The sequence below is a fragment of the Melitaea cinxia genome, chromosome 4, assembly GCF_905220565.1.
Source record: "Melitaea cinxia chromosome 4, ilMelCinx1.1, whole genome shotgun sequence".
Lineage (NCBI taxonomy): Eukaryota > Metazoa > Arthropoda > Insecta > Lepidoptera > Nymphalidae > Melitaea > Melitaea cinxia.
In genome coordinates, this window is record NC_059397.1 from 16,364,941 (window position 1) to 16,387,620 (window position 22,680).

At 30.8% G+C, this 22,680-nt stretch overlaps 1 protein-coding gene across 1 annotated transcript in view; it reads right to left on the bottom strand.

Moving 5' to 3' along the window:
• LOC123670434 (SH3 and multiple ankyrin repeat domains protein 3) overlaps positions 1-16,420 on the bottom strand; it is a 117,237-nt gene extending 100,817 nt beyond the window's left edge. Inside the window, exons 1-2 of the mRNA XM_045603929.1 lie at positions 16,227-16,420; positions 8,932-8,949 (exon numbers count right to left, since the gene is read on the bottom strand). Coding sequence (XP_045459885.1) covers positions 8,932-8,949; positions 16,227-16,367 — 159 coding nt within the window. The 5' untranslated portion in view covers positions 16,368-16,420. The remainder of the gene's footprint in view (positions 1-8,931; positions 8,950-16,226) is intronic.
• Positions 16,421-22,680: the final 6,260 nt, after the last annotated feature.

Here is a 22,680-nt window from a genome sequence, read left to right on the forward strand (position 1 = left end):
GATAGCCTAAGTGCCACACATAAGCGAATAGGATTCTATTTTTTTTTTGGTATAAGTTTTGCGAAAAAAATCCAATGCAAATTTCATCACTTCAGCCTATCGCAGTCTACTGCTGGACATAGGCCTCCACAAGTTATGTGTTTTGGCCTTAGTCACCACGCTGGGCAGGCGGGTTGGTGACCGCAGGTCAAATTTACATTATAATTATATACGTCCATTTCATTTATTTATATAGATATACGTAGATGAATATGTCGCCGCATTGTCGTAACGGTCACAGCACTGGTTTGTGGCTGTTGCGCTGGCAATGACAAACATTTGTATTGGCCATGTATGGCGTATGATGTTTGCCGTGGTCTGGGTGTTAGTGCAGTTCTCGTGGGCCTCCCCACCGTGCCTCGGAGAGCACATGTAGCCGTTGGTCCCGGTTGTTATCATGTACACCTGATAGCGATCGTTACTCATAGTAGGGAAAATATCCACCCATTCCCGAATTGGAGCAGCGTGGTGGATTAATCTCTTTTTCTCCTACATGGGGAAAGAGACCTATGCCCAGCATTGGGATATTGCAGGCTGAAGCGTTATGAATATGTACATACTTTAATTTATTATACTTAAAATTATTACCAGTGAATGTATTTATACCACTTAAATAAATACACATACTTAATATTTAAAAATGAATTAGTTTTACACTGTACTGATTTGTACATTCAACACGTATAAACTAAGTTTATATACTTATTTAATTGCAAAAAAAAAACCACAAGATTTAAATAGAAAGAACATCAGCAGATTAATAAAAATATTTTTTTTTTAAATTATCCGCTTATAATTCGACACATTCAAAAGCTAAATCCGATTATTGCAGAGTAATAATTGCTTAATGAATAATAAATATTGAGGATAAATTTTGAATACGAAGTATTGATGTAGGCAGGTAAACGCAGGGGTGAATAAAACAGGGGTTGGCAGGAAATGCGTGAAGGAAAGCAATTCTAAATTATTAAATCAAATAATCAATAATTAATGTTTACTTGTTTAATTTTCGTTAGGTACAAAGAATATTAGATTTAAACGTTATTATATATATTACATTTAAATATCTACTTGATTGCTTAATGCGATAAGGCCGCCTTGTGTACTTTTTTTTGTTTTTGTAATTTAAATTATTGTAAACATTATTGTTATTATTATTATCTATAAAGTTCGCTTGCTGTTCTTCAGATGTTTGGACTAAAAGATTACATAATATAATCAATTTGCATTCCGCGGGTTGCATTGAAATTGTTTTGTATATCTTTTGTCTGCTGTCAGTTACTAAGAATTTAAGATAGTCTCCGATTACTAACATCCTCTCTCAAACGTTATCTTTTAGAGTCTGTATACAAGTATCGGTAACAAGCGTTTTGGTTTAATGGTGCATGTGCCACGTCACCTTCACACCGGCGGATATTTGTATTAACAAATATTTCTATTCGGTTTGGATGTCTATCTTCCCAACAGCGCCTCGGAGAAGACGTTAAGCTGTAATTCCCGTTTGTGTCATCAATACATTCGCTATAATATATTATGATATATCCGCAAACTGCAGTGGAGCAGCGTGGTGGATTAAGTTCCGATCCTTCTCCTATGTTTAGAAAGAGGCGTATATCCAGCAGTGGGGTGTTATAGACTGAATCGTATCCAAGTGTGTCTGAATAGTGTCCATCGTATACTGTGCTTTTGTCTGTTTGTGTCTTTCCTGTTTCCAATTCCGTTCTCAGGCACAAGTTTCTCAAGTTCAAGGAACTATAGAAGAATTCAAAAAGTTGTTAAGCACACAAAAATAATTATTTGTTTAGCTCATATAAACATCAATCTACATATGTTGATAAAACGACTAAAACGAAACATATTTCGAGATCATTTCGGTACGAGCCTATTTTCGTCGCATCTTTTAAGCGTTCATAAAAAAAAAATCTCAGAATTAAATCCATTCAAGCGAAATTGCTTTCGCGTAACTTCGGCTTCCCTTTCTGATGTTACGTCTTATTGAACACGATATACAGCTTACAAAATATTCAAAAAGGAAATAATTTAGTTTATATCCATTAAGTCGTAAGAAGAAAATTATTGAAAAATAATTTTATGTACGTCGCATAACGAAACGACTTTAGGTGACTATAAGTGTTACTGTTTGTAACAAGTAATATTGATTTATAGCAATAACAAGGATGTTATGGGTACAGAGTATTTATCCTATTAAAGCCCTAAAAGTGGAGTGTTTACCTACTGGAGAACGATCTCGATATTTCATTGTCTTTTAATACTAGATATACTAGACTGATGGCTGAAAAATAGATTAGCTAATTGTTTTTGCTTGCAAATGAAAAAAAAACGGCTACTTTATTTACATGGACCACTAATACAACGTACGTAGACGGAAAAATAGTCAAGTAAATGTGCATTATTAGAGATAGCTCAAAAAGCACTCATCAGATCTTGATCTCGACCTTTCGATTAAAAAAAGGATCACCGAAATCTGTAAAACCCAGTAAGAAGACTTAATAAGAATAACATATAAGAAAATACAGTCCAAGTGATAACCTCATCCTTTTTCGAAGTTGATTAAAAATAAGTATGTTATTATTATAAAATGACGGAATCTGTCGTACATAATCTATGAAAGACAATAAGAAATTAACTTCCTGATTCAGAACTATTCCACAATTGATACACGTAACTAACTGCTAGCTTCCTTTGATTTGAATAATCTACAACGAAATAAACACATAGTTACATACATGAGTATGTTACTTTCGTAGCTATGCTTCTCATTGTATTTCTTTGTCGGACCGAATAGTCTCAAACTAAACAAGTCGAACTACAATAGAATTCTAGTTGCGGTCACCTTTCGTAACATTATTATTCCGTCTTTCCTCCCACGTGCGCGATACAGCACTTACCTGCTTACTAATTAATGTTACATTACTCAGAAAAAACATTATGCAAGTTAATAATTACTTGTGCACTACTGAGCCTGTGTCGCGTTCCCACGGCGAATATATACTGAGAGGGTATGTTTATGGTTTGTTATGGAGACGTGATGTGTTAAGTATATTTTTTTTTTTGTGTATTTAAATATATGTAGACTATTTTATATAGCCTATAATGTGTACAACGATGTTAGGTGATTTATTTTCTTTAATTTAATATTAATTTTGCTTTTTTTTGTACATCTATAAATTCTTCTTCTCATAGTGATTATTTTTTATTGTACTTAAAAAACTTTATTACAAATTATTATACCTGTTTTTTTAAATATTATTTTGATTAAAACAACACTTTAAGGCTGGTTAATAATTGTGCTTGTGAAATGGTCCACTAATAAGTAAAAATTAAACATAACATTAGGATCTGGGTCACAGCATCGATCATTAACTGGGTTTTAAAAGTTGTATTGAAAACCACTACGTCACCAACTCTTGTGCTCTGTCGGAATTTTTATAGTCATTTTTAATTTTAAATAATATATGTGTCCAATGACTTGTTATATATCTCAACTAGTTGTGCACCGCGGTTTTAGACGCGTAATTTGTGAATAAAACTCACTAAAATACTAAATAGCGTATAGTCTTCATCCATGCAAAATAATAAGATGTTTTCAGCATCAGCGCAAATAAAAAAAAAGTCTTCAGCTTTATAATATTGTAATGTATATCTCTCTATGTATAGATCTCAATTTTGTTGATCATTACTTATTTACCTGGTACTTGGTGATAATGTTCAAAAAAAAAAAAATAATCTTGACATATTTTTTGTTATGAACTTCGAAAGTCTGTAGGTGCTACTGAGCGTAGATGTTATCATAAATAACAAAATAGTTTTGTGAAATTTACGCTATACCAGTATTAAAGAGTAAAATAAGTTTATTTATTTATTCGAAAGAGCCGAGTAAAGGCACGATGAGCAGTGACATCAAATTTTCGAATCGGATGAGATTCGAATTCCTAAATAAATTAACAAATAACATTGTCAAATCACGGAAATACTTGACTACACGAGTCGTCTTAAAATCAAGTTCACGGATCATGATTTATTCAAATCACTCCGGATTTAATCTCATTTCGCTCTCAATTGTTATATTTTTTTTTCGTGAATATTTTTTTCCGAATAAATCAATCAGGTCAACGAACGGTCGAGGGGAGGAACGTGAAATCGGATTTTTTCTTTCTTCGTCTGACATTTCCGAATATAGTAAAGATACAGCGAGGTTTATTAAGCCGTGTTTCAAGTATTTCTGGTCTGCAATGAGAACGGGAGTTACGTAATTTGAGCAGATTGAAAATTACAAAAAATAAATTTATTTTAATTTTTCATATATACAATAAATACTGTTTATTTATTTTGAGTTTTTTTTTTTAAATTAATAGTAGTAGTACAGTAGAAATAAAATATATACCTTATCTATGTCAATAAAAATGAATGTTGCTAAGCGCATAACTCGAGAATCGCTCGACCAATTCAACTATTTTTTTTTATATGTTCCATAAGGCTCAAGGAAGGTTTTAATACGAAAAAAGAAAAAAAAAATTTCTAATTTTTACTATTAACTTTTGACAGAACGAAGTCTGCCCAACTGTTACTGTCGTAGAATAACGACAGTTACATTTTAAAACATAAACGTAATAAGGATAGCATTTAAGATGAAATCTTGATAATTCATCATTCGATCGCGATAAAAAGCAATCCACAATGCTATGTTAATTTAATACTACCTGACTAGAAATTAAAAGAATACGACCGGTAACAGAAGCGGATAGTATCCTTCCTACACGTATCGGTTACAGTAACTTTAGTCGAGTCTGATATTACTGTCACATCTTGAGTTACAATGTCCAATGGCAACGTGAAGGCATTTGACCTTTTGGAAATCACCTGTAGATTTGCTCGTATGAAAACTTTTCTGACATTTCATATCTGATTTAAAGAAAGAATGAAAGAAAGAAAGAAAACTTTATTATTGCCCTTTTTTGGTTTACAATTTATTAAAATTAAGTATGGAAAAGTAAAAAATAAAATAAAAATATTTAATAATAATAATAGAAACATAAAAGAGTAGATACAATGAACAAAAGGATAGGTAGCAATAAAAAAAAGGCAAAAGGAAAGAAAAGACCAACTAGGTTTCTGCCTCAACATTGTTTTTGACAGCAAGCATTTGTTGACAAAAACGCTGTTTTTCAGGCAGAAACTATACCAGTGGCCAGAAGACGTAAACAATAAGAATAATATCTATATAAATAGACAATAATAGTTACCTTTACTAGATATTTACAATATATCAACTCTATAGTTGACCGCATCGATGAATCTCCTCCCTGTCTATTTTACGAGACATTAGCGAAATTATCTATTCTAGTTGCTAATTGAAAGCTGTTTTAATATAGCCTATATAATGAAATATGACTTTATTTGAACATTAGAAAAGCTGCAACAGGTACGTGTATTGTTAGCTGGAAAGAATAATTTTCAATATGTGTTTTCCATTAGCGTAGTACCTAATCTGAAAAGTTGACCTAAAAAAGGAGCTACACTAGGAGTACACTCTATTGCACCTAGCAGCATAAGTGCTATTCTTATAACTAGGCCATCGCTAGGCTGCACGCATGGCATGTTTTTGTGATCTCATAACTATGAGATTTCTGCGATATACAAACTAGACATACGGCTTTATGTATTTACTTGTACTCTTATTGTTGAAGTAGGGTTTATTTATGTATGTTGTGATTTTTATTAATTTGATTGTAATTTACGATAAAAATATTGTATTATTTCATTAAAACTTATGTTTATTTTTAATTTTAGTATTAAATATTGTAAGAATCTGGCAACTAAATTAATATAAAGCAATCGGATTCGTTGATAAGCTGGTACGTTAGGTGGGCATAATTTGTTGGTAAGGAGACAGGAGGATTCATTTTGGTTGCTGGACTTGAAGCGAGCACTAGTTCTCTCATTGTATACTTTAATCATATTATATAACTGTGCATTAGGTTTCAGCCTGTAATATCCCACTACTGGTCATAGGCCTCTTTCCCCATGTAGGAACAGGATCAGAGCTTAATCCACCACGCTGCTCCAATGCGGGTTGGCGGATATATTCCCTACTATGAGTAACGATCGCTATCAGGTGTACATGATAACAACCGGGACCGACGGCTTAACGTACTCTCCGAGGCACGGTGGGGAGACCCACAAGGACTGCACAAACACCCAGACCACGGCAAACACCTGTATGGCCAATACAAATGTTTGTCATGTGCGGGGATCGAACCCGCAACCACCAGCGCAACAGATACAATCCATGGCTGTAACCGTTCCGCCAACGCGGCGTCTATAACTATAACTATGTATTGAATATTAATAATCCAATAAACTTAAAGAATCAGTCAGTCAAAAAAGGTTTTTAATTTCTTCATGTGTATAACTATACAGAATAGAATTCGATGTGATTGTCTATAAAAACCTTCCTAGACAGAAGATGAAGAAATGGTTTGAAATGTAAGTTTAAATATGGAATGAAATCATTTATTTCGACAAAAACTTAAAGGCAAATATTTAAGGTAACATATTTTAATGAATTGCAGCTTTAGCACTGTTTCCTTGATGCTTGCATTAACAGATCTTCGAAAACTGGTTTTTTGTTACTATTAATAACTTAGTTGATACATATTTGTAATATGTACGGATGCATGTACGTCCTCGTTTATACAGAAAAGACGTAACGCTCTTATTAAAGCGCTTGTTAGCATAACAATGCCTATAAGAAGAATCGTTTCGCGGCGGGTGACCAAGTTTTCAATCTTGATATAGATTCAAGTTGGTACACTCGATAATTGAGTTAATTTTGTTGTTTGGTCTTTTATAGTAGTGTTTTTTGTAAAGGTTTTATTTTATATTATGAATATTTCTGAATATCAATTTCACCCTGAACACTTTTAACGCTATCCCATTTAATATAAAATAATTTTACCTTTTATAAAGATGCTCGATTATTTACTTATTTATTTTTTTCATAATTCTGTAACCTCTACTAATTATTAACAAAAATATTCAATATATTATCATTTTTTGAAAAAATTTAAACAATATTTGAATATAAAATGAATCTTACTCTCATCTATGGCTTATTAGTATTGTTCATTCATTTGCTCTTTGTGTCACTATTACACTATCTAATTTTCTGTGGTCGACTTCCGTACTTACGCCATATTTGTTTACCATTTAGGAGACTTCTAAAAAATAAATAAATATACAAATAGACACTACACCCCAACGATAGCTATTTTAATTCATTATTTTACCAAAAAACGCCAAACATTTATAGCGTTAATGTTAAATAAGTTTGGTTTTACATACGTCATATTATACAGTTGTGTGACTGATATTACGTCATTGCCTATTATATATTTTTCTTACGGTTTTAGTCTCACATTTTTCTCAATTCGGTCGCCCAGCCAAATGTTAAGCCTGCCGTAAGGAACTTCGTTCCAAAATACTTATCGCGTGCTAGAGGACAAAACCATTGTGGACAAATTGACTGAAAAAAAGTGTTTTAAGGATGTGGCGACATTTATCGCGCGAAATACGAACGACTACAAACTACGTAATTAGAGAAAACTGACGTATGTTACATCGCGCTATTAGAGTTTTCAAAGTGATTAAGTATATTTGTATACAAGAACCCGACAACAACCGTCGGGGCGTTAGCCCGCCAGACACAACAACCGTCTGGTCGGAGAATCCTCCCTTTTCGATGGCGGAGGTGATTCTTCACACAACGTTCCAGACGCTACCAAAAGTACATTTCCCATTTCGATCAAATTAAGAGCAACTATAAAGTAGGCTGCAGAACTGGATGCTCGTTTAAATAATAATATTAACATTTTACGGTTTAAATAAATGAGTTCAATGGTCTTGTACAGAAATGACGTTTATTCTGTTACTGTAAGCCTAAGTGTTTTATAATTGGTATGCTTTAATATAGATCTAGCAACAAAGTTCTCAGTGAGAGACAGTCCTTACTGTCTCTTAAGTGGTGAGTGCAAGGTCTTGTACGCATTCAGAAACACATTATAGGTTAGTATTTGCAACATACACAGCAAATAAAAATATAAATATAATATTCCTGGTAACTATTTGGTCGTCCAATTTGATACACAGAACAAGCTTTCACATTCAATAGTAGTACTTGATATATTTCGGCACAAGATTGCTGCAATCAACACGGACAAGCAACAACGATTCTATGACACAGATTTAAGGCCATTCTTTGAATAAGCTGACTTTATGTTGCTGATTGGAAATGACCGAAAGTATTTCGTTGATGTCGTAAACTATGCTATACATATTTGATTCCATCGTCAGTTCCACTATCTACCTTCACTTTCTACTAGTGGAAGAATCGACGCAGTTTGCGTCTTTTGTATTGAGGCAATGTCGTCAATGCTTCCACTAGCACATTAAGTGACAGATAGTGAAATGAAACTGTTAGTTCATCCAACACGTCACAATTTGTTGGTTCATAAACGGATGCATCATAAATATCAGCAGTAATACAATTTTTTGTATATTTCGTAGTTTTAGACAGACTATGAATCCGTGATCCACACGTGCACGAATCTAGTACGAGGAAAGCGATCTACGTAGTGCCTCTACTTCTGATTTCCGCGCACTAGTTTTTCTTTGTATCTGTTCTATTTAAACTGCATTACTGCTTAACTAGGTCATTTTCTAAGTATTGAGAGTCTCGGGGAGGGTTTCATGCATCATGCATAGTTTTCAATGATGATTCAAGTATTTAATTGAATCACAGTTGACTCATGCAATACGGAACCTTAGGGTGTTTATACAAAGTTATGCATGAGAAATTAAACAATAACATACCCGATACCAAGTGGCCACCTGTTGATGCCGATGTCACCACCGAAAACAATATACATACATATATTATTTATGATTACTTAAATATTGATACAGAATAAGATATTAATGTTAATTACACAGATAACATTAGTTTATACATAAATACGATTACAAGTATATGTTAATAATTAATTAGTTTCATATTATTTGGGTTAGTGAATGTAAGTTTGAAACATTTACCAAATGTCGTTGAGCTTAACAATCATGTAATTCAAATGATCCTGGTATATATATTTTACAATTAATACATATTATATATACTAATAAATAATTATTTAATACATAATATAGCAGAAATTAATAAAGTATTTATAAATCGAATATAATATAGCCTGGAAGCTAAAAGTCTAAGGTGGCAGAACGCGTGAAGCATTCCACAAATTCCAAGCGAATTAGCAACGGTGTTCAATTTTCAAACGTACGACACTTTTATTGATTTCCCGCCATTACGTCCTGACAACATCAGTATGTAAATGGTAGCCGGTGAGTGAGTATCTCTCGATCGTTCGATTCGTCTGGCGTGACCGGCGACTGCGTTTAAGAAATTACTTCCATGTAACGGTTTGTAGGAACTGGTTTGTATTGTCGAGTGTGTTTGTACGACGGTGATTTTTCTGAGGACTAGAGGGCCTCAACAAATAATGGGTTGAGGTTTCGAAGCGCTGCACGCTGTTTCAAAGACTGACTGATCGAATAAAGTATTGCGTATAATTGTACGGAGCTTTAATCAACTTACACTTTATATTAAATATTTTGAATGTATTTAAGTAACTCATGAATATTATTATCTATTTTTGTTTTGCCCATAGTCACCACGCTGGGCAGGCGGGTTGGTGACCGCAGTACTGGCTTTGTCGCACCAAAGACGCTGCTGCCCGGCTTCGGCCTGTGTATTTCAAAGCCAGCAGTTGGATGGTTATCCCGCCATCGGTCGGCTTCTTAAGTTCCAAGGTGGTTGTGGAACCTTGTTATCCCTTAGTCGCCTCTTACGACACCCACGGGAAGAGAGGGGGTGGCTAAATTCTTTAGTGCCGTAGCCACACAGCACGATTACGATATATATGTGACATTATTTACACTTAATAAAAGAAATCTCATACCAAGAAAGAGCATCAAATGCAAAAGTAAATAATTTATACGCAACACGCGTACACGACTCACTTATTGGCAAGAACGCACTGGGAGCGAATTTGCAAGGCAAAAATGATGTTATGCATAAGAATTGCAAAATAGGCATATTTATCGCCGCAGAACCGGATAGATGATGTTTTAATGTTGCATTTATTACGATTTACGATTTTCGACGATCTTGTTTGCGCCCACTATTGCGTTGGCTCGCTACTACAAGTAAAAGTCATCTCACTTTGTTATATACTATTCTTTTGATACTGCAAGATTCAACCTTCGATTTTTAACGTTATTCTTTGAGATATTTTTATTACAGCTGTATAGGCGTGAGTCCTAAGTTAAGTCTGGACGTTATTATGCTTCCAAAGAAAAATCATCGATTGCTCTCTTGTAGTTAAATGGTTAGCCAGTTTTATGACAGACGCGAGGGACGTAAAACTTAGATGAACTGGCAGCGCATTAGCATAAATAATAGTTAATGCGGGCAATACCATGGCTTATGGTTGAGGTGATTTCTTTCAAAATTACGCGTGCTATTTTATTTTGTTACCAGTACCAAAAATATTTAACATTTGGAACCGAGTATATAACAAAGAACATTAAAATTATAGGTATAGTTGTATTCAAAATATGAACAATTCCTGAAGGTTTACAGATTAAAAAAAAAAAAAAACACGTCGGAATATTTTAAACAGAGATTATATCAGTCTGATTCCAAATTTATTTAGGGACTAGATTTTCGTAATTTGTTTATTTAAGAAAGCCTTTTAAACACTAGTCTATAAAATCTTATACGATCTAGAGAAGTAACCATAAACGTAAAACAATATGAGAAGCGTTAGTGTTCCGTCTAGAGATTATATTGTAATTGATCGTTAATTTTTTTTTAAATGGGATACATAACTTTAATTGTTACTTTGGGCAGTTAGTGACATTTGATATAGAATCAGATTATAATTTGTTTTCTTTGAATATGTAACATCGTTGCTAAAGACGTAATTCGTCACTAAATAAAGTTTAATGTATATTGTAGACGCACAGTTATAAACAATTTAGCTGTCGATGCCTGGAACCTTGAAAATATAAAATAAAAAATTAAATAAAAAATATAAGTTTGACAGTAAAAATTAAAAGATGACAATGAATTAGCGGTAATCTATCTGCACATGAAGCCGATAGAGTAAATATCAATTAAATTTAGGACTTGTAGTCAGCTTAAGCTTGACTTTTATGTAAATTGGATTTTTTTTTACTCCCCAGTAGGTACAATATTAAATCTATTATTCAAATCACGTTCAATAATATTATCTTTGTTTAATAGAACTAAATAGGCATATACCAAGCTTAATCGCTTTCCTCTCACTATAATAGCACGGTAAATGGATGCTATCATTATACAACATTAGGTCATCCGTCTTTATAATAGGCCTAGATAAAATCTCAAGGCCCATCGAATCTCATCTTTCTCGATAGCTATTTATTGATCGAGTGACAAATATATCAGCCCTTGAGGCTTAAGAGTCTCAAGACTCTCGGGTTTTGCTATAAATAACTACAAGTTATTATGGAAATAAAAATTCTTCAATGTTTGATCCTTCTTTATACAAATCTAACAGACTATCGAACTGGAACTAATTTAAAAAAAAACCTAACCTAACTTTGTGTGATAATAAATAAGAAAATATATAATTTAAATACGTAATAAATTTTGTTCTAAATAGTTTTCAACGCCAAGTTTTAGATTTAACGATATTTAAGAATTTTTAATTTTTAATTTGTTTTAAAATAAACTATTTCATTAAGCATAACTTCTTTTATAATATAGGTAGAGTTGTGTTTGAATACGCAGCACGCGATGAAAAAATACTAAACAGATATAAAATTAGGTCGCAAAAATAGTAAATGAAAATATGAAGAGATTCCCCTTTGAAAGAAGAGGAACAAAATTACTTTCGCTATTGATGGTTATGAGAAAAAAAGTAAAAGAGATTCTAAATGCTTAATCATTTTGTTTAACCTATATTCGCATTAAACTTTGTATAAGTTTTTTTTTGAGAAAACTTTATTTTTAAGCAGTTTTTTCTTTCAAAAGTAATAAAAGAAAGAATTGACAAAACTGTTTTGCGTTAATTAAAAGTTCGATATATTAATACGATTTTTATACAACAATAGACAAATTTGAATCACAAATATTCCACTCCATTGTTGAAAGATAATTTTTATGAGTCTTTTTATTTATTTTTTCTTTTTTTTTACAATAAACTGAGATTTCTAGCGTAAACAAACACATTAATTTTATTTAACACACGTAGGTGGTTTGACAAACAAAACATATTGACATGAAAACTATTGCATAATATAACTTAGGTTATAGTCACACTGTTTGTCTTTATTTAGGCAGGTTTTTTAACATCTTCTCCGCAACTACTTAAGGTTCTATCAACGGCCTCCAGTAGCATGTCAAGCCTGTGTTGAAGGTCTGGAAACATACAACACACTAATGCTCAGACCACGATTATCATCTATATAGACTAAGCAACCATTTGTCACGGTGGTGATCGAACTCGTTACCATTAGCGTATCAGCCGGTGCCTATGACTACTGCTACAATGCTTTGTCCTAGGCAAGCCATCAAAACGTACTCAAGATTTATTAATTGATGGCTTAAAAAAGGTACTGTATTAAATATTTTGTGTGAAATCGAATGGAATATTATTGTAATTTACATCTTTTTTCCAGTCGCTTAGAACTATGTGAGTGTCAATTTCCGAAGTATTTTTTTTTAAGTTTTGTTATAAGAGAGCTCAATGATTTAGCTTAATTAACCATACATTTATTCTTCTGTCTGGGACAAGTCGAATTGGTATTTCACGGTTATTGTTGTTTAGTTTCTTTTCTGATCTGAAGCGAATTTGATAAAGCGTAAAATATTGTTCGTTTTGATAAAGCATTTGCATATTGAGATAACACTGCAGGCAAAATAATTTTAACTGGTTTCGTTTTTGACAAAAAAAAAAATCGGATATATTATATTCTTAACTATACTTATAAACGTATAAAATTAGGTCCACAGAAAAAAAAACATATTGTTTAAATAAACAAACAAAAAAAGAAGTTTTTTTTTATATTACGTATAGATAATAATTCAAGGTTAAGATCGGTATTTCACTCATTATAAAAAAGTTTAAAATTCTCTCAGCATTTTTAAAAGTGACCCGCTTATTCACATGAATACAAAATTATGCAAATGACATCATTAAATTTTTGACGTATGCTCATATAATATAGTTTGTATATTGTTGTCTAATCGCCTGCGAACGCGGTAAAATGACCTTGCTTTTGACCGTCAGTAACCACTATTGATGTTATTTTTAACTTTTCTTTTATTTAACATTAATTTATTAACAACATATTTTAGTTTATATGGGTATACATAATAATAACTAATTAATTGTGATTTATGTAGTATTTTCATTATCGAAAATGTGTTTTTCTTTAAAGAGTCACTGTTTTGAGTTTTTTGAAGCTTCGATTTAGCGGAGTCTAAATACGGAAAACAAATAATGAAAAAATTTAGTACGCCCCGTTAAATGACAACCCTGAAGTACTTTTAATTTAAAAGATTACTTTAATAAAGAAATTTTTAATTTTGTAAACTGGGTTTGTGTTAAACTCAATTAACTTATTATTTTTATTAATAAAAACATGTTCTTATTAAAAATAACAGTAACTTTCAAAGTTAATGTCTTAAATGCAACCATTTCAGTTTAGCTGGAATGCATTTCGATAATTTTCTGTACCGTATGCGGTTTCGAAAGCGATCGCATTAAGAAATAAAAGCAATCGACTTTTTTTAAATGTCGATAAAAAAATCGAGCGTGTGAACCGTCGTTCCACGTCATTTAGATCGTTGTTTTTACTTCGGATCAAAGAAATTTACGATTACAAACCGCTAGCTTCCGTGCAGAGGAGCTTTGAAAGGTAAAGCTTCGAGCACAATGTAAAACTATTGGAACGTTAGTTTTGAAGTAAAAGCGAAAAAAAAAAATTACTGAGCGTGTTTTTACAGTTAAAAACGGAGTTACGTCAAATTAATTAAGTTTAAGTTAGAATTTTTGCTTCATACAAAGTGTTGATAAACTTATAGCCATATAGACAAACCAATAGAGTTATAAAATTATAAATTAAATAGCAAATAAATTATACGTAATGATATTAGTAAATTACCTTTTTTTGTCGAAAAACAAAAATATTGTGCACTTGGCTACTTTTTGAATCTTGGTATGAAAAATGTATATTATACCGAAATTACTGTGCCTACTTCATAACTACAATTTCGTCCATATTCTTATCGTGAGTAGGTCATTATATATGTATACATCTGTATATTCAATAATATGAATAATAATCTAAAACTGGTAATGAAGTATTACCAAACCAACAATTATTGCTTTCCTAACAAACTTGTGGAAAATATTTTAACGTTGCAAGTCAAATAAATGGCTTTTACCGATAGCTTAGATTAAGGAATACTCTTTAATTTTGGGTAAAACTGAACAGATAAATTTAAGGACAGATTTAGCGATAGGGATAATAAGGAATAATACTCTTTAATTTTGGGTAAAACTGAACAGATTTTAAGGACAGATTTAGCGATAGGGATAATTTAAAGCAATTAAATCTTAGGCTTTATTTAATTACTTGAAAGGTAAGGAAAGTTTGTTCAAATAAATTTTACGCTAAACGTATCTTAGCTAATAATAAAGGTCGTTTATACGAGTATTTAGGTATTTTATACCATTATTAATGACATGAGTAAAATTAAACATTACTTAAAATGTAAAACTTCGACCCTATTTTATAAGCATTCAAATTAAAATTAATAAAATTATTAAATTATTTATTATTATTAAATTAATATAATAAAATAATACACATTAAAGTAGGGTTTATTAATTCATATAAAAGCTCTGAATAAAATTATTAATTTAAATTTTCATAGTTCATTCGGTGTTAATTTTCAAGAGTTTGGACAGAAGTCTGAATTTACCCTCTTTTATTTTGCTTACTTTTACGCTTACTAATATTTAAGCTTACAATATGCAGAGCCTATTCCAGAGCTTAAAGAGCCCTCAACTTATAAACATTTATAATGATTTTATTTCTTTCTTTATCAAATCCATATAGTCAAGTTTAGAGCTAGCTGTCGTTTTCTTCTTTTAGAACACCTTTTTGTCTATAAAATTAAATATTTTTAACCCAATTATATTAATAATAAATATTGGCACATTATGTATTACATTATGAAACGATCACCTTGCAAAATTTTACTAAAATTTTATTTGTAATAATTTAGTCGTCAAAAAAATGTCAAACATTTTTTTTATTTAAAGTAATGGTAATGATAAAACCAAGTAATAGTAAAGTAGAATATTCAATAATTAATGTCAATTTCGAGATAACAGTACCTATCTGTATAAATGAAGTCATATTCGTAACAATTAATAAATTAAATTTAACAATAAAGTTAGTTATCAGTAAATACCAAATAACATTTTAGACAATGTTATAAGTTTACAAAGTATATAATAAGGTAATTTGTATATAGGTCAGTATATGCACAGACAGATGGTTCGATAACCTTATTTAATTGCATACCGTTCTGATAAAACTTTTCCACGAGTCATGCTGTTTTAGAACGGAATTCCAATACAACTTAGTTAATTTTCGAAGTAAACAAATTAGAAATACGTTCGCTAAATGTTTCGATTATATGAATCTATAAACATAAACTTACTGTATTTATTTATTACTATGGTGCTTTATTCTTTTTCATATCCTTTTTCTAAAGGTTGTCTGGAAGAGGTCGCTCTTTAGCGATAAGACCGCCTTTTGTACACATTTCACTTTTATTTTTTCTTGTATATTTTACGTTACTTACACGTATTGTTTCGGTTGTACAATAAAGCATATTTGCATTTGTATTTGTATGTGTTTTCAGATTTTCAATATAGAAGTAAATGCCACTGGGAGGCCAATTGAGTGTGAGGCGTTTATTCATTTATTATAAACGACAGGACCATGTAAATAATTGAATGGCCAATGTTTATGTAAATATAAATACAGACCTTAGGCAAGGCGGCAAGGCACTGCTGCTTGACGTCCCACACGAGCTGGTCGCGAGAGAACTGCAGGCTTTTTTGCACGTTCAGCTCGGGCACGTGGACGCGGACCAGCAGCCAGCCCTCCTCCGCACAATCGCCCTCCATTACTCAAGCCATCTGGAGACGAAAGATAAAAGGTTATATTCTATATATTTTAAGGCAGCAAAGTCACTGGCTTCAAGGCACTTCTTATGTTGTTATAAACTAAGTTGATAAAAAAGTAAGTTGATCCAGAAATGTATTGAGTAAATAAATAAACATAAATGTCATCTATTTAATATATTAAAATAATAAAATCAATTATTCAAAATAATTATTTTAATAATTTAATAATTTTAATTATGTTACGTTGGTATCTGATTGTATAAAGTAAACATCAATTATTATTGATATGTGAACTGATGCTAACAATGTTATTTGACACAGGATATTACTTGGTTAAAATAACCTAGTTACATTATTGTTAAATAAATTATGTTATTTCGATTACAACTTTACGCAAAATAATAAAATTATATTATCAAAACATATTCCTTAACTGCTCCAACATAATTCTTATTTTATTACTTGTTTTTCTGGCACCTACAGCTGACATATGATCCTACCGTATTATCGCAAACTATAGTAAACAATATGTGACAACACATGAAGTTTCATCGTTGTATTAGTGCAAAAGGTATAGAAAAATAAAAATGTTTATATATTTTCTAAAAGCCTAAGAGGTAAACATTTATTTCATTTATAAGATTATTCATCGGAAGGCATTGTGTACTCATAAGGTTTGCCGACAAATCGTGCGGCGGTCATGCGTCCGGTCTTAGTTGTCTGAAGTTTGTATTACGAATTCAACATTCAGTGGCGCCAAGTTATCGCCCGCGCATTCTAGAAATAATCTCGTCGCCCTAACAACATGGCGCCGTTGGTAGGGTTGCCTTTCTTTATCAATGTCGTCGAGATTACAGTATACAATTCTTATATAAAACAATGGAGTTGTACATGCAATAAATTGAAATAGTACAATATTTTAATTAGGTGTGGCACCGAGATATATTCAAACGTAACTCGGCGTAGTATTATCAAATGTGACTTATGATTATTTGACTAAAACCATCGATTTTAACTTAAGAGTTAAAAGTTCTTATTAAATATAAATTAAGAATGTAATGATAATATACTTAATTACTTTGTTACGTTTCTACATTCACACATATTTTCTCCGTATATCATAACCGCGTAACTTCGTTGTTTCATAATTGGAAAAATATTCTTTCTAATGAAGTAAAGTAAGTCGTGAGTTATAAAACTTTGTTTACAATCTTGTCGGGGATTATCTTGTTGAGATAAATGAGAACGTAGCACTTATTTATTTAGTTTTTATTAACAATATAATACGCGTTTTGAAACGGTAACCCTGGCGTGTTTTATATAGATTAATAGATGTTTTATCCTAATATCACACAGCGTTATTAATACCGAAGTTGTTTTCAGATAAACAAAAACAAAGGGATTAATAATTTCATAAAAATCTTAGCAATATTTTTTAATAACTACCTACTAAAGATTTAGTTTTAACGCTTACAGTTAAACTTGGGAAATTACATTACACTTGGTAACTTATGGGTATTTTGTACATTATACCTATTATACACTACCACGATACTTTTATAGATATAAGAAGAAGCTTTCATCACTTAGCTGCAATTAAATACAGGGTAACTTTCTATATACCCAGTCCACAAAAATCACTATATTATCCGACGCAACTTTTAAAATGTTTTCTTTTATTATACCACTACTTCTAACTCAGTCAAAACCAATTATTATTATGGCTCAGTGATCATTGATTTATTGTCATCAGCGTAATAGAAGACTGGGACGGCTATTTATTAAATTTGCTTTTATGGGATTCGTTTTCCTTTATTATTGTTTTATAAAGTATTTAATTTATTAATATACGATTACCTTCGTTAGCATTAATACGCAAAAGCGGGGAATCTTAAGTGTATGAATGAAATTAATCATTAAATTACCTTTCATTCTTTATTTGTTAGTATGCAGAACAATTACCATAAATGTCAAGTATCAGATATACTGGAACGTTACAATCCAGTTTATTATCTTTGCCATTTTAGGAAAAAGTTTAAAGGCTTTACAATATATGACATTCATATTCATAATGGCAACAGTAACGATAAAAGTCAACACGTAAACATATACACATATGATTTTTTTTTTATATAACTAGGTCGGCAAACAAGCCTACGGCTCACCTGATGGTAAGCGATTACTGTAGCATATAGACGACTGCAACACCAGTAGCGTCGTAAGTGCGCTGCCGACTCTATCCCCAATTCCCCCCAGGAGCTCTGGTCACCTTACTCACCAACATGAACACAACACTGCTTGAAAACAGTATTATTTAGCTGTCATCTTCTGTAAGGCCGAGGTGCTACCCCAGACGGGCTGCTCCATATTTTGAGCAGGAAATTTCCTGCTGTGCCCTACCTCAGTTAAATTAATATTAGAACTTTGTTAGTTTGTACGCGTTTAAAGCTTATCCATTATACTAATTAGGAAAGTCAAAGTAGTCGACGTTAGGTAAGGAAGTCAGCCACGCCCAGTACAAAAGCACGCATGAGATTAAACATGCATGTTGAGTTTCCAAACTTATCTCCCTTATCTCTCCGTGAGATAATGTACAAATCTTGTACCCACCCAGTCTTTCGAGTTTAAGGAACTTTTAAAGGAATTAATCTTATAATATATTGTCTCTTACATTTAGTGCTACTTAAATTTCATTTAAAATATAAGTCATTATTTTTTATCCTTAATCCATCCATTATTTAATATTAAAGAATTATACCATGAAAATAAAATGTAATTAATAAGTATAATTAATGGAATTAAATAAGTATAATTATCATTTATATTTAACAATACTTCTTTTAATTTTAAATCTGTGAAGTGTATTAAATACGTAAAGAAAAAACTTTGTACCCCTTTTTACGAAAATTGTTCGATTACAAGCATTAAAGAATGCTAATATTTTTTTTAATTATGCATAAAAAACCATTAAATCAATAAAATAAAAAAACATTACACACATGTATTTGACACACACACGCATATACATATACTCTTTTGTTTATTAAGTATATTCTTTGATATACTTAATTTTTATTGATAAGCTTAATTATGGTCGAATTACGACCACTGGCCGACCACTACTACAAAACAAATATGTTAATTTACTATTTGTATTGATTTCGAATATACTTCTTAATAAAGACAAGGAAAACGCTATGAAAATAAGTGTATATTATTTCACATTTTTTTCTTATTACTTTTAAAACAAAATTGAGTTCTCTTTAATAGGTATAGAGATAACCTAATAGGTGTAATTAGCAATCGCTAAACTATTCGGGTCGCAGTTAAGATACGTGAAATAATGACAAATTGATTGGTAACTAGTAATTAGGAACAATATAGCACACTATCTCTCCTTATCGAAGTGAAGAAACATGGAATTGAATTATACAGATAACTTAAAAAATTACTTTATTTATTGAAATTTAATTGGAACGTTAATGACGCTATTTCTAAACAACTCATAAATATATTATAACAATTTATTTTATGTATGTTTGATGTTTCTAGTCGTTTTTATGTAGGCGAGTTCATTCGACTGTAATTATCTTGTATTTTAGCCATGTAATAAATGTAATGAAAATAATTGTTGTCTGCTGCATTGCGTCATAAGTTCACAGTACGTCGCATCTTGTTGCAAGTTAATTATAAATGAAAATAAAATTATATAAGTTGATACACGGAATCCAATTAATATATAAAAAAATAGTAATATATAAAAAGACGTTAAAGGGAAATGTACCTATTTTCAATTAGGTAAATTTTTTCCTCATTGCTTTAACATGTATGCAGCATAAAATTGAAACTAGAACGTAAAATATGCGACACTGTTACCGATAAGTACTTGGGTATGCGGTGCCTTTTTATAATTTCAAGGATATTAAAGCCTTAACAACGCCTACACATGTCAAAATATTCGTGGAAACAACTAAAATGCAGTAATGCGGTACAGATTGTCAGTAAATGTCAAAAGTATGTCGCAATATTTTTGTAGTTTCGGAAGATAGGATTGGAGAATTTAATGCCACCCTGTCTTAATCTTGTTTTTTTTTAATATATAACTATGTCGGCAAACAAGCGAACGGCTCACCTGATGGTAAGCACAAATAGCCGTAGCCTATAGACGTCCGCAACATCAGAAGCATCGCAAGCGCATTGCCGACCCTATCCCCAATTCCCCCAGGAAATAATTGATAATTGTTGATTTTTGAATACGGAGTAGGTAAGGTGTTATACTTTGAAAGTCGCTATTAGAAAAGCGTATTTACGTATATGTAAGTATTGTATAAAAAAATTCAATCTTTACTAATATTTTAAAGATGAAAGTTTGTTTATTTAGATGCGCTCATCTTCGGAGCCATTCTTTAGACTTGAATTTTTTTTTTTGTGTTGAATATTCCATTCACCGAGAAAGGTTATAATATATATATATATATATATATATATATATAATATAACCTTTCTCGGTATCATATATATCTCGGTCATATATATATATATATATATATATATATATATTACATTTTAGTATGTTTTTTCTTCAAATTAACGCTTGCAAAACCGCGGGGCACAGTAAGTTATGTTAAATGTCGACAACGTATCTACGATAGCTGTTATATAACATGTTTATAAACACAAAAAATATATATATAACAGCTTTCATTCATACTAAAAGATATCGAAATAAATTTTACGTACTATTTCTATATTTGGTTGAGAGTAATAAAATTTAATAGAAAACGGTCGTTATGGCAACATTTTCATCTTTCGAATGATGTCAAGTTGATGAGGATTAAAACAATTGACGGTCTATTTTCAGCCGGTGAAAGTGACCTTTTGACTTTAATGTCAAACAATATATTAGCATAACTAAAAATAATCCTATCAAGAAATTATGTGATATTTATCATTAAATTGTAAGGAACAACAGTTAATTACTAATAAATAGAGAGGATATACTAAAATAAATAAATTTATTGTTAGTTTGGTACAAAAGGTCCTGAAAATCATGTAAAGTACATGGAAACTTCTAAAGTTCTTGAATACTTATACAGTTTGCTATCCTAATTTAGTTATCTTTTAGAAACTGAACATATTGACATGTTGACTAACACTTCAATTAAAATGTAAGACACGCCCACACAGCTAATACATTATACGATTTTAATACATTAATTACTTATTTATGAATAAAATTCGTTTTTATATTTTTTAATAATTTCATGATTTATTAATTACAAATGATAATAATAAATGATATGATATATATGTGATAAATATCTTTAATATACATATTAATATGAGTTCCATATACCTATATATACATATACTTTAATATAATTTAAACTCGTCAAGGGTAGAATAGATAAGAAGTTTAGACTTATGAAGACTTTAGAAAACTTGCGAAGGAAATGCACGTTTATCACAATTCTAAAATTTCATTTAACTTTCTTACGTAACCAATTATCACAATAGCACGAAAATCAACACGGAAAGCTTTTCATTTTTATTGAATGTTTGTAATCTTATAATAGAAGTTTCGTAACTTCTTTGTAGATGTGATATTATCGTCTATGCCTTCGGGTCAGGTCACTTTTTACCCGACGATAAAACGGAGGTAGGTATTAATTAGAGTATATTGCTGTATAGTTATGATAGTTATCTGAGAAACTTTGTATTTTATTTGATAGAATGAATGAATTTTTAAGATAGAATGTTAATCGAAATTGACGCAATTCAAATATGTAAAGAAAATTGATAATCAATCATAATTAGTTTCATTTTCCCAGTCTGTAAGTCACAATTACTGGCTACCCGGCGATTGTGAATAGTTAAATAAGACAGAGATTTTAATTAAGTCATATGACTTTGTATAATTTTATTTAAAAGAAAACTATACATATGCAATTAGGTATAGTAAATTAAAAAATTAATTTATAAATAATTAATATTAAAAAATTATTTAATTATTTTTATATAATTAATATTAAAAAAAAAAAAAAAAAAACAAAAAAAAAACGTCACTCTTTAGATGTTTATTTAAAACTCAAGTTATAGTTTTTAAGTGCGATCGAGAACATTTATTTTTATCAAAAAGATGTATGAAATAAAACAGAATAAGAATAGAAATAGTTCTTATAGATTTTTTTTTAAATAATTGAAGTAGGTAGGTAATTAATAAAGTTATATGGTAGAATTAATTACATAAGAAAAACAGTCACGCAAACAATACAACTTTTTTTTGTAATTTATTTTTTTAAATTACATAATA